The sequence below is a fragment of the Ambystoma mexicanum genome, chromosome 14, assembly GCF_040938575.1.
Source record: "Ambystoma mexicanum isolate Mex_15411 chromosome 14, UKY_AmexF1_1, whole genome shotgun sequence".
In the NCBI taxonomy this organism is placed as follows: Eukaryota; Metazoa; Chordata; class Amphibia; order Caudata; family Ambystomatidae; genus Ambystoma; species Ambystoma mexicanum.
Genome location: NC_090940.1, coordinates 632,796,403 through 632,815,034, shown reverse-complemented (window position 1 = coordinate 632,815,034; position 18,632 = coordinate 632,796,403). Strand labels below are relative to the sequence as shown.

The 18,632-nt window shown below is 47.2% G+C and overlaps 1 protein-coding gene across 2 annotated transcripts in view; it reads left to right on the top strand.

The window, feature by feature from the left end:
• The window catches only part of CDC42BPB (CDC42 binding protein kinase beta), an 867,880-nt gene that overhangs the window by 602,320 nt on the left and 246,928 nt on the right, over positions 1-18,632 (top strand). For both annotated transcript variants that reach the window (XM_069638111.1, XM_069638110.1), the window contains exon 17: positions 10,911-11,035. In XM_069638111.1, coding sequence (XP_069494212.1) covers positions 10,911-11,035 — 125 coding nt within the window. The remainder of the gene's footprint in view (positions 1-10,910; positions 11,036-18,632) is intronic.

Below are 18,632 nucleotides of genomic sequence, written 5' to 3'. Positions count from 1 at the left end.
GTCACTATATAAAAAGCAGATGCCTATCCCTCAGTGGCACTGCACAGCGGGTGCTGTGTGTCACTATATAAAAAGCAGATGCCTATCCCTCAGTGGCACTGCACAGCGGGTGCTGTGTGTAAAAAGCAGATGCCTATCCCTCAGTGGCACTGCACAGCGGGTGCTGTGTGTAAAAAGCAGATGCCTATCCCTCAGTGGCACTGCACAGCGGGTGCTGTGTGTCACTATATAAAAAGCAGATGCCTAGCCCTCAGTGGCACTGCACAGCGGGTGCTGTGTGTAAAAAGCAGATGCCTATCCCTCAGTGGCACTGCACAGCGGGTGCTGTGTGTCACTATATAAAAAGCAGATGCCTATCCCTCAGTGGCACTGCACAGCGGGTGCTGTGTCACTATATAAAAAGAAGATGCCTATCCCTCAGTGGCACTGCACAGCGGGTGCTGTGTCACTATATAAAAAGAAGATGCCTATCCCTCAGTGGCACTGCACAGCGGGTGCTGTGTGTAAAAAGCAGATGCCTATCCCTCAGTGGCACTGCACAGCGGGTGCTGTGTGTAAAAAGCAGATGCCTATCCCTCAGTGGCACTGCACAGAGGGTGCTGTGTGTCGCTATATAGAAAGCAGATGCCTATCCCTCAGTGGCACTGCACAGCGGGTGCTGTCACTATATAAAAAGCAGATGTCTATCCCTCAGTGGCACTGCACAGCGGGTGCTGTGTCACTATATAAAAAGCAGATGCCTATCCCTCAGTGGCACTGCACAGCGGGTGCTGTGTCACTATATAAAAAGCAGATGTCTATCCCTCAGTGGCACTACACAGCGGGTGCTGTGTGTCACTATATAAAAAGCAGATGTCTATCCCTCAGTGGCACTGCACAGCGGGTGCTGTGTGTCACTATAAAAAGCAGATGCCTATCCCTCAGTGGCACTGCACAGCGGGTGCTGTGTGTCACTATATAAAAAGCAGATGCCTATCCCTCAGTGGCACTGCACAGCGGGTGCCGTGTGTCACTATATAAAAAGCAGATGCCTATCCCTCAGTGGCACTGCACAGCGGGTGCTGTGTCACTATATAAAAAGCAGATGTCTATCCCTCAGTGGCACTGCACAGCGGGTGCCGTGTGTCACTATATAAAAAGCAGATGTCTATCCCTCAGTGGCACTGCACAGCGGGTGCTGTGTGTAAAAAGCTGGCTGCCCAGGCAAGCGCAAGCAGTCTTTTCCGGGGCACCTCTTCCTGATCCCAGACAGGGCACGTGGCACATCGAATCATCACAGGCTGCCCAGGCAAGCGCAAGTAGTCTTTTCCGGGGCACCTCTTCCTGATCCCAGACAGGGCACGTGGCACATCGAATCCTCACAGGCTGCCCAGGCAAACGCAAGCAGTCTTTTCCGGGGCACCTCTTCCTGGTCCAATACAAGGCGCGTGGCACATGTGTCTGGCTAGTGCTGCCGTAGGGTTATTACTGGCGACCAGGTCAACAGTGTTTCTGTTCCCACACAGGGCCGGCCCTAGGATATGAGGCACATTAAGTGCAGGGTCCCTTAATGTGCATGAATTGACATCACAGAATAAGGACCACTGCGTATCTAGGCAGCGGTGAACATGTGCATATATGTATAATGTAAATGCTGCTGCTAGTAACTTCTGTTCGTACCCCCCCACCCCCCCGCATTACGGGATTGCTGGGTGAATAGCTACCCACCTGGGTTGCCCACATTGCCAACCGTATGTTCTCCTGAAGGGTTGGAAGGGGGACAGGCCTGCACTGTTGGTTGGAGCCGACGATCACCCCAACATGTGCTGGGGCTAGTTGGGGTGCTGTCATAGTCTATTTATATTCTGGTGAAGCTTCAATGTTACAATCAGTTAACGCTTCTTCACATCTGAAACCACACACTTAAAGACTGCTGTGAGAATGAGCTGACCCATGCCACCCCCACCCTTCCAATCACTCCCCTGGCATGCAAGTACTAACCCCACATCACGATGATTTCAATTGGCTTAACATGTGTGCATATGAAGGCAGGGGCTAACATTTCCTATTTTGTAGGCATTTGGTGTTCTCAAAGCATTCTGTGCTTTTGGGAGTCTGCACTCTGATTAAAAAAACTCAGAAAGGGACATGTTCTGGAAGGGGTCACAGATTTCAGGCAGCTAACTGGTGCTTTCAAAATAAAAATGCCCCTTTGCACTTCTTAACACGTTAAGAACGTGTTGTCCAAAACAATGGTCTCTTGGCCATCCATCACTTGCTTTAAATGCTCTGCTTTAAGAAAAAGTGACCAGCAGGGCTAACAAGGACAGCAGCGCCTACTGGGCTGCTAGAAGGGGGTTATTTGTCTCTCCAGAGTTGCAGCAGGAGGTTGAGATGTGACACGTTGCCTCGCAGGGCAAACAGAAGGGGAGCTCAGCCTCAAGGTAGAGCAGCCGCATTTGAGAAAGATATTCCACAACCCCGGCAAGCTTCCATATCATGCATGCTGAAGTGTGGGCTGCCCGTGTGCTCAGGGTGCACTGCTGCAAGCACACGGCTCACGCTGCAGCCTGCAAAAAGAGGCAGTCAGTGGCACCCTTGGCGCAAGGCCCTAGAAGACGCACATGCTGCACACGCCTAGCGCCGGGCCTGGTCTCGCACCAGAGCTACAGCCTACAATATATTGCTCCCAAAGGAATTCATCATGCCACATATTTCTCCTTAATAATGCACACTGCTCTGCCACTGTTTACATGCACTGGCTGCAATCCAAATGAACGGTTTCCTCTCTTACTTTCTCCTTACACAAAGCAACCTGTGATTAAAGCTCTCTACTGGCATCTTGTGGCAATGTCTGCAACTGCTGCCTAGATATATCTGTCTCTATCTGTATATATATATATATATATATATATATATATATATATATATATATATATATATATTTCTGAGGCTTGGGGAATCTGCTTAGATCACATGCTGTGGGTTATAGGTTAAAGGTGCGAATGAAAAGTTTTGAAATACAATAGGTTCGAAACAAAAGGACTGAAAACAAAAGGTTCGAATATTTATTCTTTATATTTTTTTTGGGGCGCGGGGTTCCCCCCCCCAACCCCTGTTTTTGTGGTAAAAACCACTTTTTTTTTACCTATATGAAAACCCACAAAAAATGATATAATTACAAAAAAAAATCGAAACTTTTGTTTTCGGTCCTATTGACCCGAACCTATTGCATTCAAACCTTTTGTAATCGCACCTTTAACTGGACACCCATCCTGTGCATAGGCCGACATCTAGTGGAAGCTGCAGAGTATTACAGTTTGTTTTTCAAAACAAGAAAAGGGGCGTCGAACTAGGGCGTGCCAGTAATACTATCCCTAGTGTGACGTCCACTGTACCCATGATCCCTCACACCGTGTAGGACCCTCAGATTGTTTTTTTCCGCCATACTAGTCGGACGCATGTTGCGGAGTTCCCTTGGCATTTGCCAATTATACTAAAATTATTGTTAAAATGTCCCTGTTCTTTCCACCCTACACCAAAGATTGACGCCAGTGAAGATTGAGGAAACCAGCCGTTGAAACTCCACAACGTACCTTGGGCCTCGGAAGGCCTCTGGCCTTGGCCCTGTACAAATAGGGAGAGTGGGGGGTGGTCATACAGGCTCCCACACTTATTTTCTGCATATACCCACCCGCTACCAAATTGATACATATGGAGAGTACTCCTTTCAAATTCTGCCCTAAATGTAACAGGAAGTTCGTTTGGGTAGATAACAATACGTGCAATTTGTGTCACCCGCGAGACCATCCCGAGGCTACCTGTCGAGCTTGCAAGCTCTTAAGCTGAAAACACTAAATGCGGAGCCCACTACGCCAGGCAACGAGAGACCATGGACGCCGAAGGGTCTTTTAGCGATGGCAGCAACGCCGGCGTTTCAGACGTCGAGGGCAGAGGGGTGACTTCAGACACCCACGCGCAATCCCCCGACCCCAGAAGACTGACCAGCGGCTCAGTTATGGGCACAACACCCTGCAGCATAAGCGTGACACACACCACTTCCACTAAGCACATCATCCCCGGCTGCAATTCAGCACGCGTGTCGAGCGATCGGCAACAGAAGACACAGAGAGAGCGGTCCAACAATTCTGTGTCCTCTGGGCGTTCTCGTTCGAGATCGCCTCATGCGGTTGGAAAAGGTGTTGCACTCCCAATACTCCCGGAGGCCCAATCGTCAGAAGACGATTCCGACCTCTATCCCCAGTCAGGACGCGTAGCATCTACTCTGGAGATTAGACTCCCTTCCTCCAAGACCACCTCCGAATCTCGTTCCACCTCCGAATCTCGACGCAAGGTGTCAGATACCACCTCCGAATCTCGACGTAAGGCGTCGGGTTCCTCGGAGGCCCTGAAAAGCACTGGGAAACATTCCTCTAGTCATGGGAAGGGGGAGAAACAACACAAGAAGCCTTCAGAACACCAAGTTCATAAGGAAAAACAAAAGGCCCCTAAATCAGTAGGAAGGTCCAAGGTCCCTGACCCTCCCACTAAAGGAAAAATCATCCCACCCACTGCTCACGACATGGGTATGGAAGAAGAAACAGAAGATGTTGTAGTTATCCCTAACTCCAAGGAATGGAGCTCAGCTGATATCGACAGGGTTATAAGAATGTAATTTATGGCAGATTTCTATGAAAAAGACCCTAATTATTTTCATAGTTATGCCAGCACACCAGCTACCTCGGCCTCTTCGGGTTCAAGGATTCTCAACCCCCTAATAAAAGACCCTGCTCTGATGCCCAGGTGCAGGATTTGGTCACAGACCCTTTGGTCATTGAATCTTACCATCCCGCGTCAAACTGTGATGAAACAGACCCACAATGTATGGAAGACCAGACAGGGTTTTATTATGTGGATGATGAGGACCAGGAAGAGGAGGAGGGTGAGGCTGAAGCCTACAAGCTTGACTCCCCAATTCCTAAAGAACCCCTGATGCATGACTCACCGATTGATAATCGGCCACTCCTCAACGAGGTACTGGCCAAGGCAGCAGCCCATTTTCAAATTGACACACAAGGTGTCCAAGAGGACTGGGATTTTGCGGAAGAGATCGTGGGTGACAAAAGAGCCATTGCTCAGGCTATCCCTATATTAAAGTCTGTCCAGTGTAGAATTGACCCCTCGCTGGTAACTCCAAATCTTACTTGTGCGGTTAATCCACAAGTTGAAAAATTATTCCGTGCCGCACCTTCTGATACCCTATACATTAGGGGCCAATTAAAACCCAACTCCCTGGTAGTAACAACCACCAGAAAGAGGGCAGGTACACCACTCGCTTCTTCGGAAGCACCTCCCGAAAAAGAGAGCAAGAGGCTATATACTATCTCAGGAAAGTTGCCAACACTTCTGCCTATCAGGCACGAATTGCAAATAGCACAATTCTTTTGGCTAGCTACAATTGCCACCAGTGGGAACTAGTAGCTGCTTTGGTATCCTCCGCACCTGAACCACTGAAGAGCCAGTTGGCTCAGCTGGCAGCAGATGGAAGGTCGGTTTCAGGATACATTCTGAAAACAAATTTTGATACAGCAGATAATGCTGGAAGACTAATCGCCGAAGGTACTGTAATAAGACGTCACGCTTGGTTAAGACACAGGGTTCAAACCCGAGACCCAAGCCACTCTTATAGACATGCTGGTAGAACTGGACCTACTATTTGGCAAGCCAGTGGAGGAAGCCTTAAAGACAGCTAAGGACGAGTACGAGACCCTAAAATCTCTCGGACAACTCACAAATAAACCCTCAGGACAGAGGGGAAGCTCCAATTTTCGTCGCTTTCAGGTCCAAAGCTCCCAGAGGGGTTCAAACTACTATCAAAATCAAGGAACCTCATGGGGCAACAATCGGTTCCAATCATCACAAGCCTTCCCCAGAGGGCAGAGCAGAGGCCGCACTAGGGGTAGAGGCAGCCCTGCCAGAGGTGGTACGCCACCCAGTAAACAGTGATGTTCTGCTTCGGGTCCCCTCACATGCATCCCCAGTAGGGGGGCGCATTTCCACCTTCACCCACGCATGGGAGGGAATCACTTCGGACAGATGGGTGCTGTCCGCAGGATACTGTATAGAACTACTACAGCGCCCCCACGACCACCCTCCAAGACAGAAGGTACACTTGTTGGAGCACCAAAAAATCCTCCTCGAGGAGATCGCCATTCTACTTGCAAAGCACGCCATAGAACTCGTTCAGGGCAACCAGCTAAACCGGGGTATTTATTCAACCTACTTCCTTGTGCCAAAAAAATCTAATAATGCGCCCAGTATTAGATTTGTGCCCTGCAAACAAGTATGTCAAGCCACAAAAATTCTGTATGACTACACTGCAAGAGGTAATCCCCCTTCTAAAAAAGGGGGATTACATGGCAACATTGGGTATGAAAGATGCCTATTTTCATATTTCAATGTTCCCAGCGCCCAGAAGGTTCTTGCGTTTCAAAATAGACAACCAGCACTACCAGTTCAAGGTGCTGCCCTTCGGAATAGCCTCGGCCCAAGGGTATTCACCAAGGTACTGGCGGTGGTGGCGGCACACCTACACAGGGAGGCAATCCCAGTGTACCCTTACCTGGACGACTGGCTCATAACAGGGGAAACCCCTTAATTTGCAGACTAAACATCCAAAGAACAATCAACCTCCTCTTCCAATTGGGCTTCTCAATCAACGAGAAAAAATCAAGCCTAGTGCCAAACACCTCAAAACAGTTCCTAGGAGCTGTCCTAAACACCCAAAAGGGGTTGGCCTTTCCGTCAGAAGAAAGAGTTTGGAATCTGTTGCTGCAAATTCCTCACTATTAGGCTGGTCGCCAAATAAGGGTGTGCAAATTGATGCGTTTGCTAGGCATGATGGCATCTTGCATTTACCTGGATCCCCAAGCGCGCCTGCGACCCATGCTGGAATGGTTGGCAAAACAGTGGTCTCAAGCAAGTGGTCAGTGGAACGATCTAGTGGTCGTTTCGCCAACACTAGTACAGAGTCTTCGCTGGTGGACAAGAGAGAATCTTACGAAGGGGAAACCCTTTCTCGACCCAGAGATACAGACCGTCGTCACAACAGACGCCTCCTTAGCAGGGTGGGGAGCCCACTACCTACACCATACAGCTCAGGGTATCTGGTCTCACACAGTGGCTCAGAACCACATCAGTCTGCTAGAACTTCTGGCAGTCTTCAGAGCGCTTCAGGCATTCAAACCCCTCCTATCCAACCTGTCAGTGAAGATCCTAAAAGACAGCACAACGGCAATGTTTTACATAAACAAACAACGGGGCACTCGTTCGCCAAATCTGTCCAAGCTTGCCCAGAAAATTTGGAGATGGGCACTGAAACGGAAGATTTACCTGTCATCCCAACATGTTCCAGGGGATCTCAACTCGCTAGCAGATGCTCTGAGCAGGGATCCCCTCCCAGAAGAACACACGAAGAAGTCATAGGAGACCTCTTCTCTCAGTGGGGTTTCCCCACTATAGACCTATTCACCACAAGTTGAAAACAGGCAGTGCCCAGACTTCGCATCCAGGTTCCCCCCGCCAGGCTCCAAGGGGAACGCCCTATGGATGAATTGGTCAGGGATGTTTGTCTATGCTTTTCCACCAACCCCTCTGATGAGGAAGGTGGTGAACAAGATCCACAGGGAACCGATGACGCTCATTCTAGTTGCTCCTATGTGGACGAGACAACCATGGTACCCACACCTACGCAAATTGGCAGTGTGCGACCCCATCAAACTCCTGTGCCAGTACAACCTACTCTCCCAGCACGAGAGCCTAACACTGCATCCTCAGCCCAACTCAATGAACTTGGCAGCATGGCTCCTGAAGTCGGAGTTCGGCCATCTCAATTTACCCCAGAGATGTATGGATATCTTGAAAGAGTCAAGAAAACCTAACACAAGGCACTGTTACTATGACAAATGGAAACGGTTAGGTATTTGGTGCCAGAATAAGCAAATCAACTCAGTTGATTGTACTCCTTCTAATGTCGTCACCTATATGCTCCACCTATTGGATGCAGGGTTTGTGTTTAACTCACTTAAAGTGCACCTGACCGCTTTATCAGCCTACACCACTTCCCATAACAAGGTGTCATGGTGGAAAAATGCCAGTTGTCAAAGCATTTATGGAAGTGGTAAAGAGACTCCAACCTCCAATTTCTAACCCACCACCATGTTGCGACCTTAATGTGGTACTTGTTAAGCTCACGGTACCCCTCCACCCCCCTTTGAGCCCATGCACAAATCTAGTCTTAAACACTTGACTTATAAAACTGCCTTCTTAGTAGTCATCACATCCATAAGAAGGGTCAGTGAAATTCAAGCTCCGTCAGTGCAGGATCCTTTCTTTACTGTTCATAAGGATAAACTGGTTTTACACACTCACCCTAGGTTCTCACCTAAGTTCATTTCCAAATTCCATGTTAACCAGTCCATTGAGCTACCGGCCTTCTTCCAGGAAGCTCTGCTGAGGTGAAACTCCACACATTAGATGTGAGGAGGGCGGTCCTCTACTATGTAGACAAGACCAGGCCGCTAAGAAAAACAGATCAACTGTTCGTCTCCGTAGCTCTGGGCAGAGAAGGAGATTACGTCTCTAAAGGTGCCATCTCTAAATGGATAGTCAGATGTATCCAACTGTGCTACTCCCTTTCAGATAAAACACTGCCTTTCATGCCGAGGGCCCACTCTACAAGAGGTACTGGAGCCACTCTGGCTTTCATTGCAAATGTACCCCTTGACACCATTTGCAAAGCAGCTACATGGAGCTCTATTCACACCTTTACTCAGCACTACTGCATTGACACTCATTCCAAGACGGATACTCAAGTGGGACAAGCGGTTCTAAGATATTTGTTTGCTCATGACCCTTCTCACATCCCACCTCCTAACACTGCTTGCTAATCTGTGCACAACATGTGATCTAAGCACATTCCACAAGCCTCAGAAGGGATACATTACTCAACGTAATCGTATTTCTGATGCTTGTATCTACTTAGATTCACATGCGCTCGCCCTTCCTCCCCTCTGAGAGAAGGCGCATGGATGCTTGTAGTCTTATCTATCTTATCTGCTTGGATACTCTGTAATCACGCTACTCCTCATGTCATAAAAAATACAATCTGAGGGTCCTACACGCGCGAGGCATCATGGTACAGTGGACGTCACACTAGGGATAGTATTACTGGCACACACTAGTTCGACACCCCTTTTCGAGTTTAGAAAAAACAAACTGTAATACTCCGTAGCTTCAACTAGATGTCGGCCTATGCACAGCATGTGAATCTAAGCAGATAAAAGCAGCAGAAATACAATTACGGTGAGTAATGTATCATATATGTATGTATGTGAAAGTGTTTATATGTTCGGGGCTGGCTCCAGCCCCATAACACTGGTGATGGTGAAATTTGACCAACCCCACCCATTCGCCCTGCACAGGGCAGATCAGAATAGGCGGTTATGGGAGATTGACGATTTTGTGATTTTTCAAAAATAGGCAGTTATGACACAATAAAACAAACACAAGGCCATAGCAGACCCTCACATGCATGTCAAATACAGACCCGGGCAACGCCGGGTGCTACCGCTAGTGAGTGTATAATTAAAGACTATTGATAACCTCCCTATGAGTGTACACTACCCCATTTCCACAAAGAGGTCTGTGTTAAAGAACTACTATTTTGGGAACTTTATTTACCAGAAAAGGACAATTATCTAATATGATGGAATTCTTGAATTTATGGTCCAGTTCGGCTTGAAAATCCACAAGAAGCTTTTTCATTCCTGAGGACGTGTAGTTCATGTACTAAGCCTTTTTTTGAGAAAGCTACGAATTTAGCAACACATGTGTGCCTTAGTTCTTTGGCTCCTTTTAGTGCTGGAACCCAACTTGCTTAGATATTTTAGTCAGCAACAGTAAGTAAACTAATATTTGGTGCTTTTCAGATTGCATATTTGTATTTCAAACTGGACTCTTACTACTCATTCAAAATACATGTATAAATGTTTAAGACCATTCAAAGGTTGAAAGTACATGTAGCACTTATTTCTGTAATGGTTTAGCACACCATATGACGGAAGTAAAATCAAGAATTAGGTTGGTAATGATGTAAGGGTATAGATAGACATCTACGTTCTGTGATATTGTACAGCTAAATGCAGATTTTGAAGTCCTGTACTGAGCTCCATGTCCAAACCCGGAAGAAATATACACCCACACTGCCAACCCGGAAGAAATATACACCTACACACACCCTGCCAAACCCTGTAGAAAAACACACACACGCACACTGAGACACGCACACTGAGACACACACACACACGCACACTGAGACACACACACACGCACACTGAGACACGCACACTTGAGACACGCACACTTGACACACACACACACACTTGAGACACACTTGATAAAATAGCTCTGCGTTATGATTCAATACTTTACCCTGCCACTGTAGAATGAAGTTAATCTATGGGATTTCCTAGAATCCCAACTCGCTGAATCCCATTTCACGGCATTCTGTTCACTGTTTTTTACTGCAAAATGCAAGGGGAAGACCTATGATTTTTTTTTAATGCGGCAAATAGCTTTAGGTGGGTCGGGATGAGATGAAACTGGCTGTTTCGAAATGAAGGTACCATACTTTTGTTTGTACTCATTACCTCTCAAAGAATTCCCTGTAGATGTATCCAGTACCGACTAGTGTGCAATGAGCGTTGCAAAGTGTTGTACATTTCAATAATGGGGCACTTTTCTAGAATTGCATCTTGCTAAGTATGGGTGCCCGGGTGGGGGCGGAGGGTGACTGTGTCTGCCAAAAAAAGTGAATGTGTTTGGAACTGCATAGATCATGTGTGAAAATCAAACACTTTTTTGTGTTTCAGCTTTGTTCTTTTGTTGACAAACTAACAGCTCAAAATAGGCAACTCGAAGATGAACTGCAAGACCTGGCAGCGAAGAAGGAGTCTGTTGCCCACTGGGAAGCGCAGATCGCAGAAATCATCCAGTGGTACGTCCTGTTCACCTGCTGGCACTGCCCAAGAAGCTCAAAGGAGTGACTTCTTTAAAGGTGTCCTTCTGCCAAAGTAGCTTCTGAGTGCTTAGCGTATCCAGATGGCAAATTTTAATACGTTACTAGAATTCACTTCTTTTGAGTGCTTAGCGTATCCAGATGGCACATTTTAATACATTACTATATTTCACTTCTTTTGAGTGCTTAGCGTATCCAGATGGCACGTTTTAATACATTACTATATTTCACTTCTTCTGAGTGTTTAGCGTATCCAGGTGGCAAGCTTTGTTTCATAGGGTTTAATACCTTACTAGAATTCACTTCTTTTTTTGTGCTTAGCGTATCCTGATGGCAAGTTTTAATACCTTACTATAATTCACTTCTTTTGAGTGCTTAGTGTACCCAGAGATAATCCTGACTCTCACAGTGGTAGTGTGACTGGGAAATCTGTCTTCACTTTTAAGAGGTGGGGCGCCATAGAAGTTGGCAGCATAGCCACACACAAAGGCACATTGGTAAATGCTAAAAGTCACAAAACACAATCCAAGCAAGTATTCAGCACTGTCTTGCAGGTACGGAAAATAAAATTCATAATGTTTTCCCATAGATTTTAACAGTACAAAATCAATAGACAGACCCCGGTTATAGGAAACAATACAGACGAGTACTACTGGAGTCCAGCTGGAGCCTCTGAGAAGGCAACCTTCAGGCTAGACAGGACGAGGCACCCCATCTGAGGAATTCTGCACCTAGGTCCGACAGCCAGAGGACCTTGTTAGGAAGGTTGTAGTTTTGGAGACAATCCTCAGTTGCAGTGGATGTCGCAGCTAATCAGGCCAAAGGAACGGACTGCAGGCAGGAAAAGTCCAGGCCAGCAGCAGAATGGACGTCTGAGGACCTCCAGGACGAGGACGAGGCTCCAGTCGTGGGTGCAGATTTTGGTTCCATCTCAGGATTCAGTTATGGTCAGGGTGCCACTTCCAAGGACTTGCTAGCAGAGTCCCTAGAGGTGATGTTGGAGCAAGCAGAGTCCCTAGAGGGGACGTTGGAAGGTGCTAGGCAAGATTTTCTGTTTTTTGCAGCTTTTCCTTTATATACATCAATGGACCCCCCTCCAACTCTTATCTTTCCTGTTCTGACTTTTGGAGGTAGGGAAAGTTCTTTTGTTTAACATCGCCTGCTTAGCTTGTCCCAATCTCTCATTGCGAGATTCCTTGTTTTTCTCCAGACTGGATTGCTGTAACACCCTCCTTCTGAATCTGCCTTCTTCCACTCTGGAGAGGCATCTATGTGTAATATATAATGTTTTGAAAATGATCCGTTCATGGATCGCAACCTTTGGGCACCTCTTCTTGCTGCCGAGATGTGCTCTCGTTTTGGAAGGTCGAGGGCGGCTTGTATGGCATTGTTCTCGATCACCTGGAACTTGTGGATGTTGTGTGACGGTGCCATATATTTTGCGCTATGTCCTTTGGACTTTTTCCTGCCCTCTCAGGTCAGGAAATGCCATCTATGGTAGGCCCTGCTGCCACAGAGCGCTGATGACATCAACATGGGCGATATAGACTTAAAGGAAAAAAGCGTCACAACTGACGTACATCACATAGGTTACAAATCCACAGAGCTGGTTGTTGCGACCCTATAGATAGGCGGCCTGCTCTAAAGGGGATGCCAGGTCATTGGTCCCAGCTTTTCCTGTCTGTCTTCTTCCACGTCGGGTTCTTCTTAGCATGTCATCGGGCGCACAGCTCCTGATTGCTAATTAAAAGTACAAATGATAGCATTCCCTATGTGTGGCCTAATGTACACCTGGTACTGCAGACACTATCTTACAAACCCCAGCTCAATCCCAGACGTGTCAGCGCCGTTCCAGTTCTTCCCACCACAGGCGTAGATGTGTTACTTTGCCTCCCTGGCACCTTGCAGCACAAATCAGAGGCCTAGGTACTCTGCTATGATCTTTCTGATAGATTGTGATCTAACAGCTTTATTGTTGGTGGTCTGTGGCTGGCCTGCACTCTGGAATGTTGGGGTCTTGGAACAGGGGCATCTGGACACTATAATTTGTGGCTTTGGGCTGGGGCAGATCAGAGGCTTGTGCCCTCCTTTTCATGGGATAACTGCTTACAGGGAGCTCTCTGCCCCCTCATGGCCTTGTAGGCCGCATTCTTTGAGTTACACGTGCTATTAGTATGAGAAAAGGAGAGGTTTATAAACCCCCGTGGATTTGGCCTTCCCCACTGCTGCCCTAGCTGCAACCAGCTCCTGCATTCACACACGTATTTCTGTGTTTCATGCCTGGGCCTACTGTTCTGGCTGCAGTGCAGCGCCAGGCCTTGATTTCAAGATGGCTGCTGTTTTCTAATGCAGCGTTTCGTTTTCTAGTTCAATCTACACCCAGTCGCATAATAGTCTATCCAGAATGTAACTTCTATTGACAACCCCCTACAACCTTCCCAAGCATCTACAACACAATGTTAGGCCTCTGTCGCATTCGGAACTTCTTGGGGGGCCTGGGACGATCGCCCCCGCCTCCCAATACTTTTTGAAGGGAAGTAAAGCCTTCAGCTTCGCTCCCCTTGCCTTTTGCTCCTTGTTAGGGGGGAAACGGATCAGTCCTTCAGACTATGAGCACTATGTTTCTTTTTTAATTCTTGTACTTTTAAATTTTTCTACTTTACAACATTGCACATTGCATCCTACTGTGCAGTGCAATGGGGATACTTGTGTCTCACCCTCGTTTTTTTAACATATGTGATTTTTGATTACTTTTATATGTGCCTAAGGATAAGCTGGTGGCAGCAGTTACATTTGTACTGGTTTTTGCTTTATTTTTGGTGTTCACATTCGCCTTTCCCGCAAATGGCTACTGAATGTGGCTGGTGGCCTAAAATGGCTTTGCCACAATATTTTCGCTTGCTTCCTTGGTAATATTGTTATTAGGCCTTCTTGCTGCCTTCCCAGGTTAGGAAATCCCTTGTACGGTCGTGCACATGCCTGGAAAAGCTGCTGCTTTCCGGAGTTAGTGATGCCTTTGTGTGTCTGTGTGTGTGGCCCAGAAGGCGGTGGGACTGTCTAGTCTCAGTCCATATCCTTTGTGCCAGAGAGTCTGGGTGTGGGACACATGTGAAACTAGTAGCTCTCGCTGATTGGACAGCTGCTGGCTGTTTGAATGATGAAGATTCTTAGAATTGGTGGGCTTGGACTTGCTTCCAGCTCGGGTTTTGGATAAGAAGAGGACCTATGCAGCCATTTCTTCAGATCACAGTTGGAGCCAAGAATCTCTCGAAGAATAGCAGCCAGCTGAAGATCCGAAGTGGGCTAGCATCTCTTCCTGTGTCCGGCCCGGTGAAGCCCTGTTTGACTACCTGATCCCGCAAATCCTGGGCACCTCTCACCGGAACCAACAGCGGGAAACTGAACCTCCAGAGGACCCCCTCTGGCCCCCCACCCCCAACTCGCCCCCTCCAAACGAGCCACATTGACATCTCGGACATCATTTGGAAAAAGTCCCGTGTTTCCTAATTCCCTTTCACTCACCTTTTGGTCCTGGAACCTGGGTCGAGTATCCTGCCCCTGGGTTAGACTTGGGCCTGGAATAAAGGATAATGCTTATTTGCCTCTGGTAAAATTGTTGTAGATCCTGCACACTATCACCAACACAAGCGTATTGAAACCTGCCTACCGAGACACCATTCTCGGGAGAAGCATTGTGGCTCCTGTGACTTTTGGGCACAAGGTCCCATTCATCGTAGGGTTTAGACTTAATGTCTTGTGATCTGGTTCCATCATTTACTGCATCTGAAATAACTTCCCTGCTTTGCCGATTGAGTTATTTGATACATATTTGAACCTTTGGTGACTGTAGGTATTTGTATCATATAGTGTTGTGTGATAAAACTACCTGTTAGATTCATTTTTTAGCTTGTGCAGAAGGCCTATAATACATTGGTGTGTTTTTATAACTGACTGTCTAAATTCAATTATTGTGTGACACTGTGTGGGACTCATTTAGGGCCCCTGTTCGAGAGAATGTTCAGTTTCTGTGCTAATTCCCTTTAACCTGAGAGACCCCTAGCACTTTTTGCTGGACTCTGGACTTTCTCGATTTGTTTTCCTTGTTGGGTAAGAATTGATGCAGTCACACTGTTTGAGACTACACAACACGTATCTGCTTGGCAGGCGCCAGGCCTATCTCAAGAGGGGTAAATGTGAGCTGTAGAGCTGTACAAATGAAATCCATAAATACAAGTAGCCAACTAACACTTTTATACTCAAGGTTTCAGTTATAAATAGTTATTTATTTATTTAACATCCGTTTTTTAAATAAGCATTCTTCAAAAAGGCAATTTGTGTAACCAGTTATTTACTTTTCAGAATCAAAACAAGTTGGTGGATAATCTTTGGATATGCTACAAGTCCTACACCCCAAGGCGACTTCAATCACAAGGACAGTAATGGCATTTATAAATCACACTAGTTATACTTTGCGGATTCTGGGGTTGAAGAAAGGAAAGGTTTAGGGAAGGGAAGAGGTTAAACACGTTCTCAGTAAATGTGAGAACCACCAAATCTTCCAATGAAATCTAGACAAGCCTTTCCCAACTGTAACAGCTTACATCAATCTACCACCTCTGAGGGACAAACAATATCAAAGTCAATGGACTAGAAGAGACAGCAGGGAGCCAGGACAGCCAAAGTCAATTGGAACACAGTCAATGGAGCTGAGGCACTTCTTAGATAAAAGTCTTGCACAAAGTTGGAGAGTTTGTAGAAAAATCACTTGTAGGGTCACACGCTGTTAAGCCTGTGAGAAAAGAGTTGAGATCAACTCTAAAGTGTAAGCCACTGCAATTCCCGACTGAGAAAAGCACAGCTAAAAGACAAGGAGGTAAGTGCCCCAAGTCTACACAGTACCTCTGGTTTGAAGAAGAGTGGTCTGGCTGTATTCTGTCTTGCGACAGCGGTGCAGACCCCGTGTTTCTGACCCGACCCTCAGTCATGGGGACAAGAGAGAGGACGTTTGGAGGGCTCCTGCAGCGGTACTTGGGAGGTCATCAGCAGCTACGGGCTCCTTTCGGTTCAGCAGCACTTCGTGGTTTCAGCGCTTTGCAAACAGCAACGTTGTGGATCTGGGATACCGGTTGGGCTTCATTCACTCCTTGGGTCCTGCACTCTGGTGAGGGGACTCGAGCTCTGGTCATCCTGCTTCTGGAGGGTCATTAGGAGACTCCTGGAGCTTCTAGCCAGATTAGCGACCGCTTCAGATGTTTAACTCGACTACGGATACCCGACCGCTGGCATTCGGTTCTCCCAGCAACAAAGAAGCACAGCCAATCAGGGAAGGTGGTCCAGTGGAGTTGGTCTCCGGGTTAGTTGGTCCCACTAACCCAAGGGTAGAAGTCGTTCCGTCCGGAGCTTCTCTGTCGAGGTGAAAAAGGAGTTCAGCAGAGCAGCAGGGCTTCACCGGGCAATAAGTTCCAGGAGGATTCGGCAAGCTTCATTCACTGTTTCTTCGTCGGGTGTTTCTCCCGACCCTGCCAGGTTTCTTCCATTCATGCACAGCCTAGGCTGTCAATCATACAGCAGGGTGGCTGTCCTGAAAGGACAGACAGCCAGCCAGCCAATCAGGACCATTTACATTCAGGCATACCTAGAGACAAAGGACAAAGGGAGTTTCGGGACCCTACCTCACATCCTGTCCTGCCAGACACACTGGAGCCAGAGGCAGGCTTCAAGGCTGAAGCCCGCCAAAGGCAAGACAAACAAAGGGCTCAAATCTGTCTCAACGCACAGAGTAAAACCCATGACAGACCTTACAAAAGGAAAATAGTGAAAAAAGAAGACGGGGCCATTTTGACTAAATGGTCACCCCAGGGTGCTTATACAGCAGCCGAGGGTTCAGCCTGCGGTAGAAAGCACCATGGTAGTAAAAAGTAAACCACTGCAACCAGCCATTTAAAGTAATATGGGTAACAAACAATCTTACATGCGAGAGAAGGATAAGGGGCTACTAAGTAACCCAGCAGCACTCCACAGTGTGTGCTGCACCTACAAAGAGAAAAGGCAAGTAAAGTTAGTTTCAATTTACTATTCTTGGGAACTGTAGTTCACACAAGAAAAGGTATTTAAACCTTATGACAAATCTAAAGGATTTCTCAGTCGCGCTGCACTGAAGGTGCTGTGCGTCACCATTTAAAAAGCAGATGCCTATGGAGTTTGTCTTACTCCAAAAACAGTGAAAACACAAAATCCAAATCTGGTCAAAACACATGAGAGAGTGAGAAAAAGTTCTCACTCACTCCAGGGTTAACATTTTAAAAAGTCCTAAGTCCAGCAAAAGAGCTGAGGGTCTCTAAGGTTGACGGGAATTAGCAGAGGAATGAGAACTCCCTAACGCTCCTAAGTGAGTGGAACCTTTTACCACTCACTCATTCTTTTTCTTTGACTGGGATTCTTCTTTGTCTGCTTTTGTGGAGTATGCCTTCCTCCTTGTGTTTAATGCAGGCATCCGTTATTGCCTTTGTGTCACTGAGGAGTCCCTTGGACTTCTCTTTGTATTTTATGTCATTCTCTCGTGTGAACTACAGTGCCCAAGAGTAGTAAAATAACTTTTACCTTACTTACCTTTTCTTTTGTGGGACCAGCACACACCACCTTATGTAGGGTGCTGGTGGCGGGGGGGTGAAGTGGGGGGGTTGCATTGTAACTCTTCTCCCACTACTCATGTAACTTTTTGTTAAATAACTAACAAACTTAAATGGCTGGTGGCAGTGGATACCTTTTCTGCCTTTTCGTGCAGGTTACAAGCAAGCTGATTTCTCAGCTGATGTACAGCACCCATGGGTGACCATTTTTCCAAAATGGCACCGGTCATCTTTTTTCGCCATTCCAGGTGGGGGTGGAACCTTTGTGAGTTTTACCTTTGGCGGGCTTCTCTGTGAAGCCCGCCCAGGCTCCAGTGTGTCTGGCAAAGCAGGAAGTGAGGGAGGGTCCCGAAACGTCACTTTTCTTTGTCTGTAGATGAGCCAGCCCCCAAGTGATTGACAGCTCCCCAAGTGCTTGACAGCCCCTGGATTCCAGTATATAAGGTGAAGATATTAGGGCTACAGACAGTCGACTACTGGAACTGGAAATCCAAATCAGAAAACGAGCAGGGACGCCAGCTTCACCTTCAAGAACCGCTGATGTATCAGTAAAGCCCTGCAGCTGTCCTGACCCCGTTTTCAACTCGACAGACAAGCTCCGCCAAGGATGTCTTCCTTCCTTGGGCTGATGGGACCAACTAGCCTCAAGACCTTCTTCAATTTGGGTGTCAGAACACCAGCTTCTACTGCAAGTTCCCGCTTACCAGGCGGACTTTCGAGAGTCAAAATAGCTAGGAACAGCCGCAATCGCTTCCATTCCTTTAAAGGTTTGTTTCAAAGGCATTGGGGGTTGCCATGGCGACGTTGGCCGCTAGTACGTCTGCAGTCACGTGTTGCTCCGGTTTCCCGGTCACGTGACTCTCGTGTTGTGGCCACGCATATTTAAGTCCGCCCCGTTTTCCGGTTCGGTGCTTCTGATTGTTTTCCTTGGAATTCTACAGTGGCGT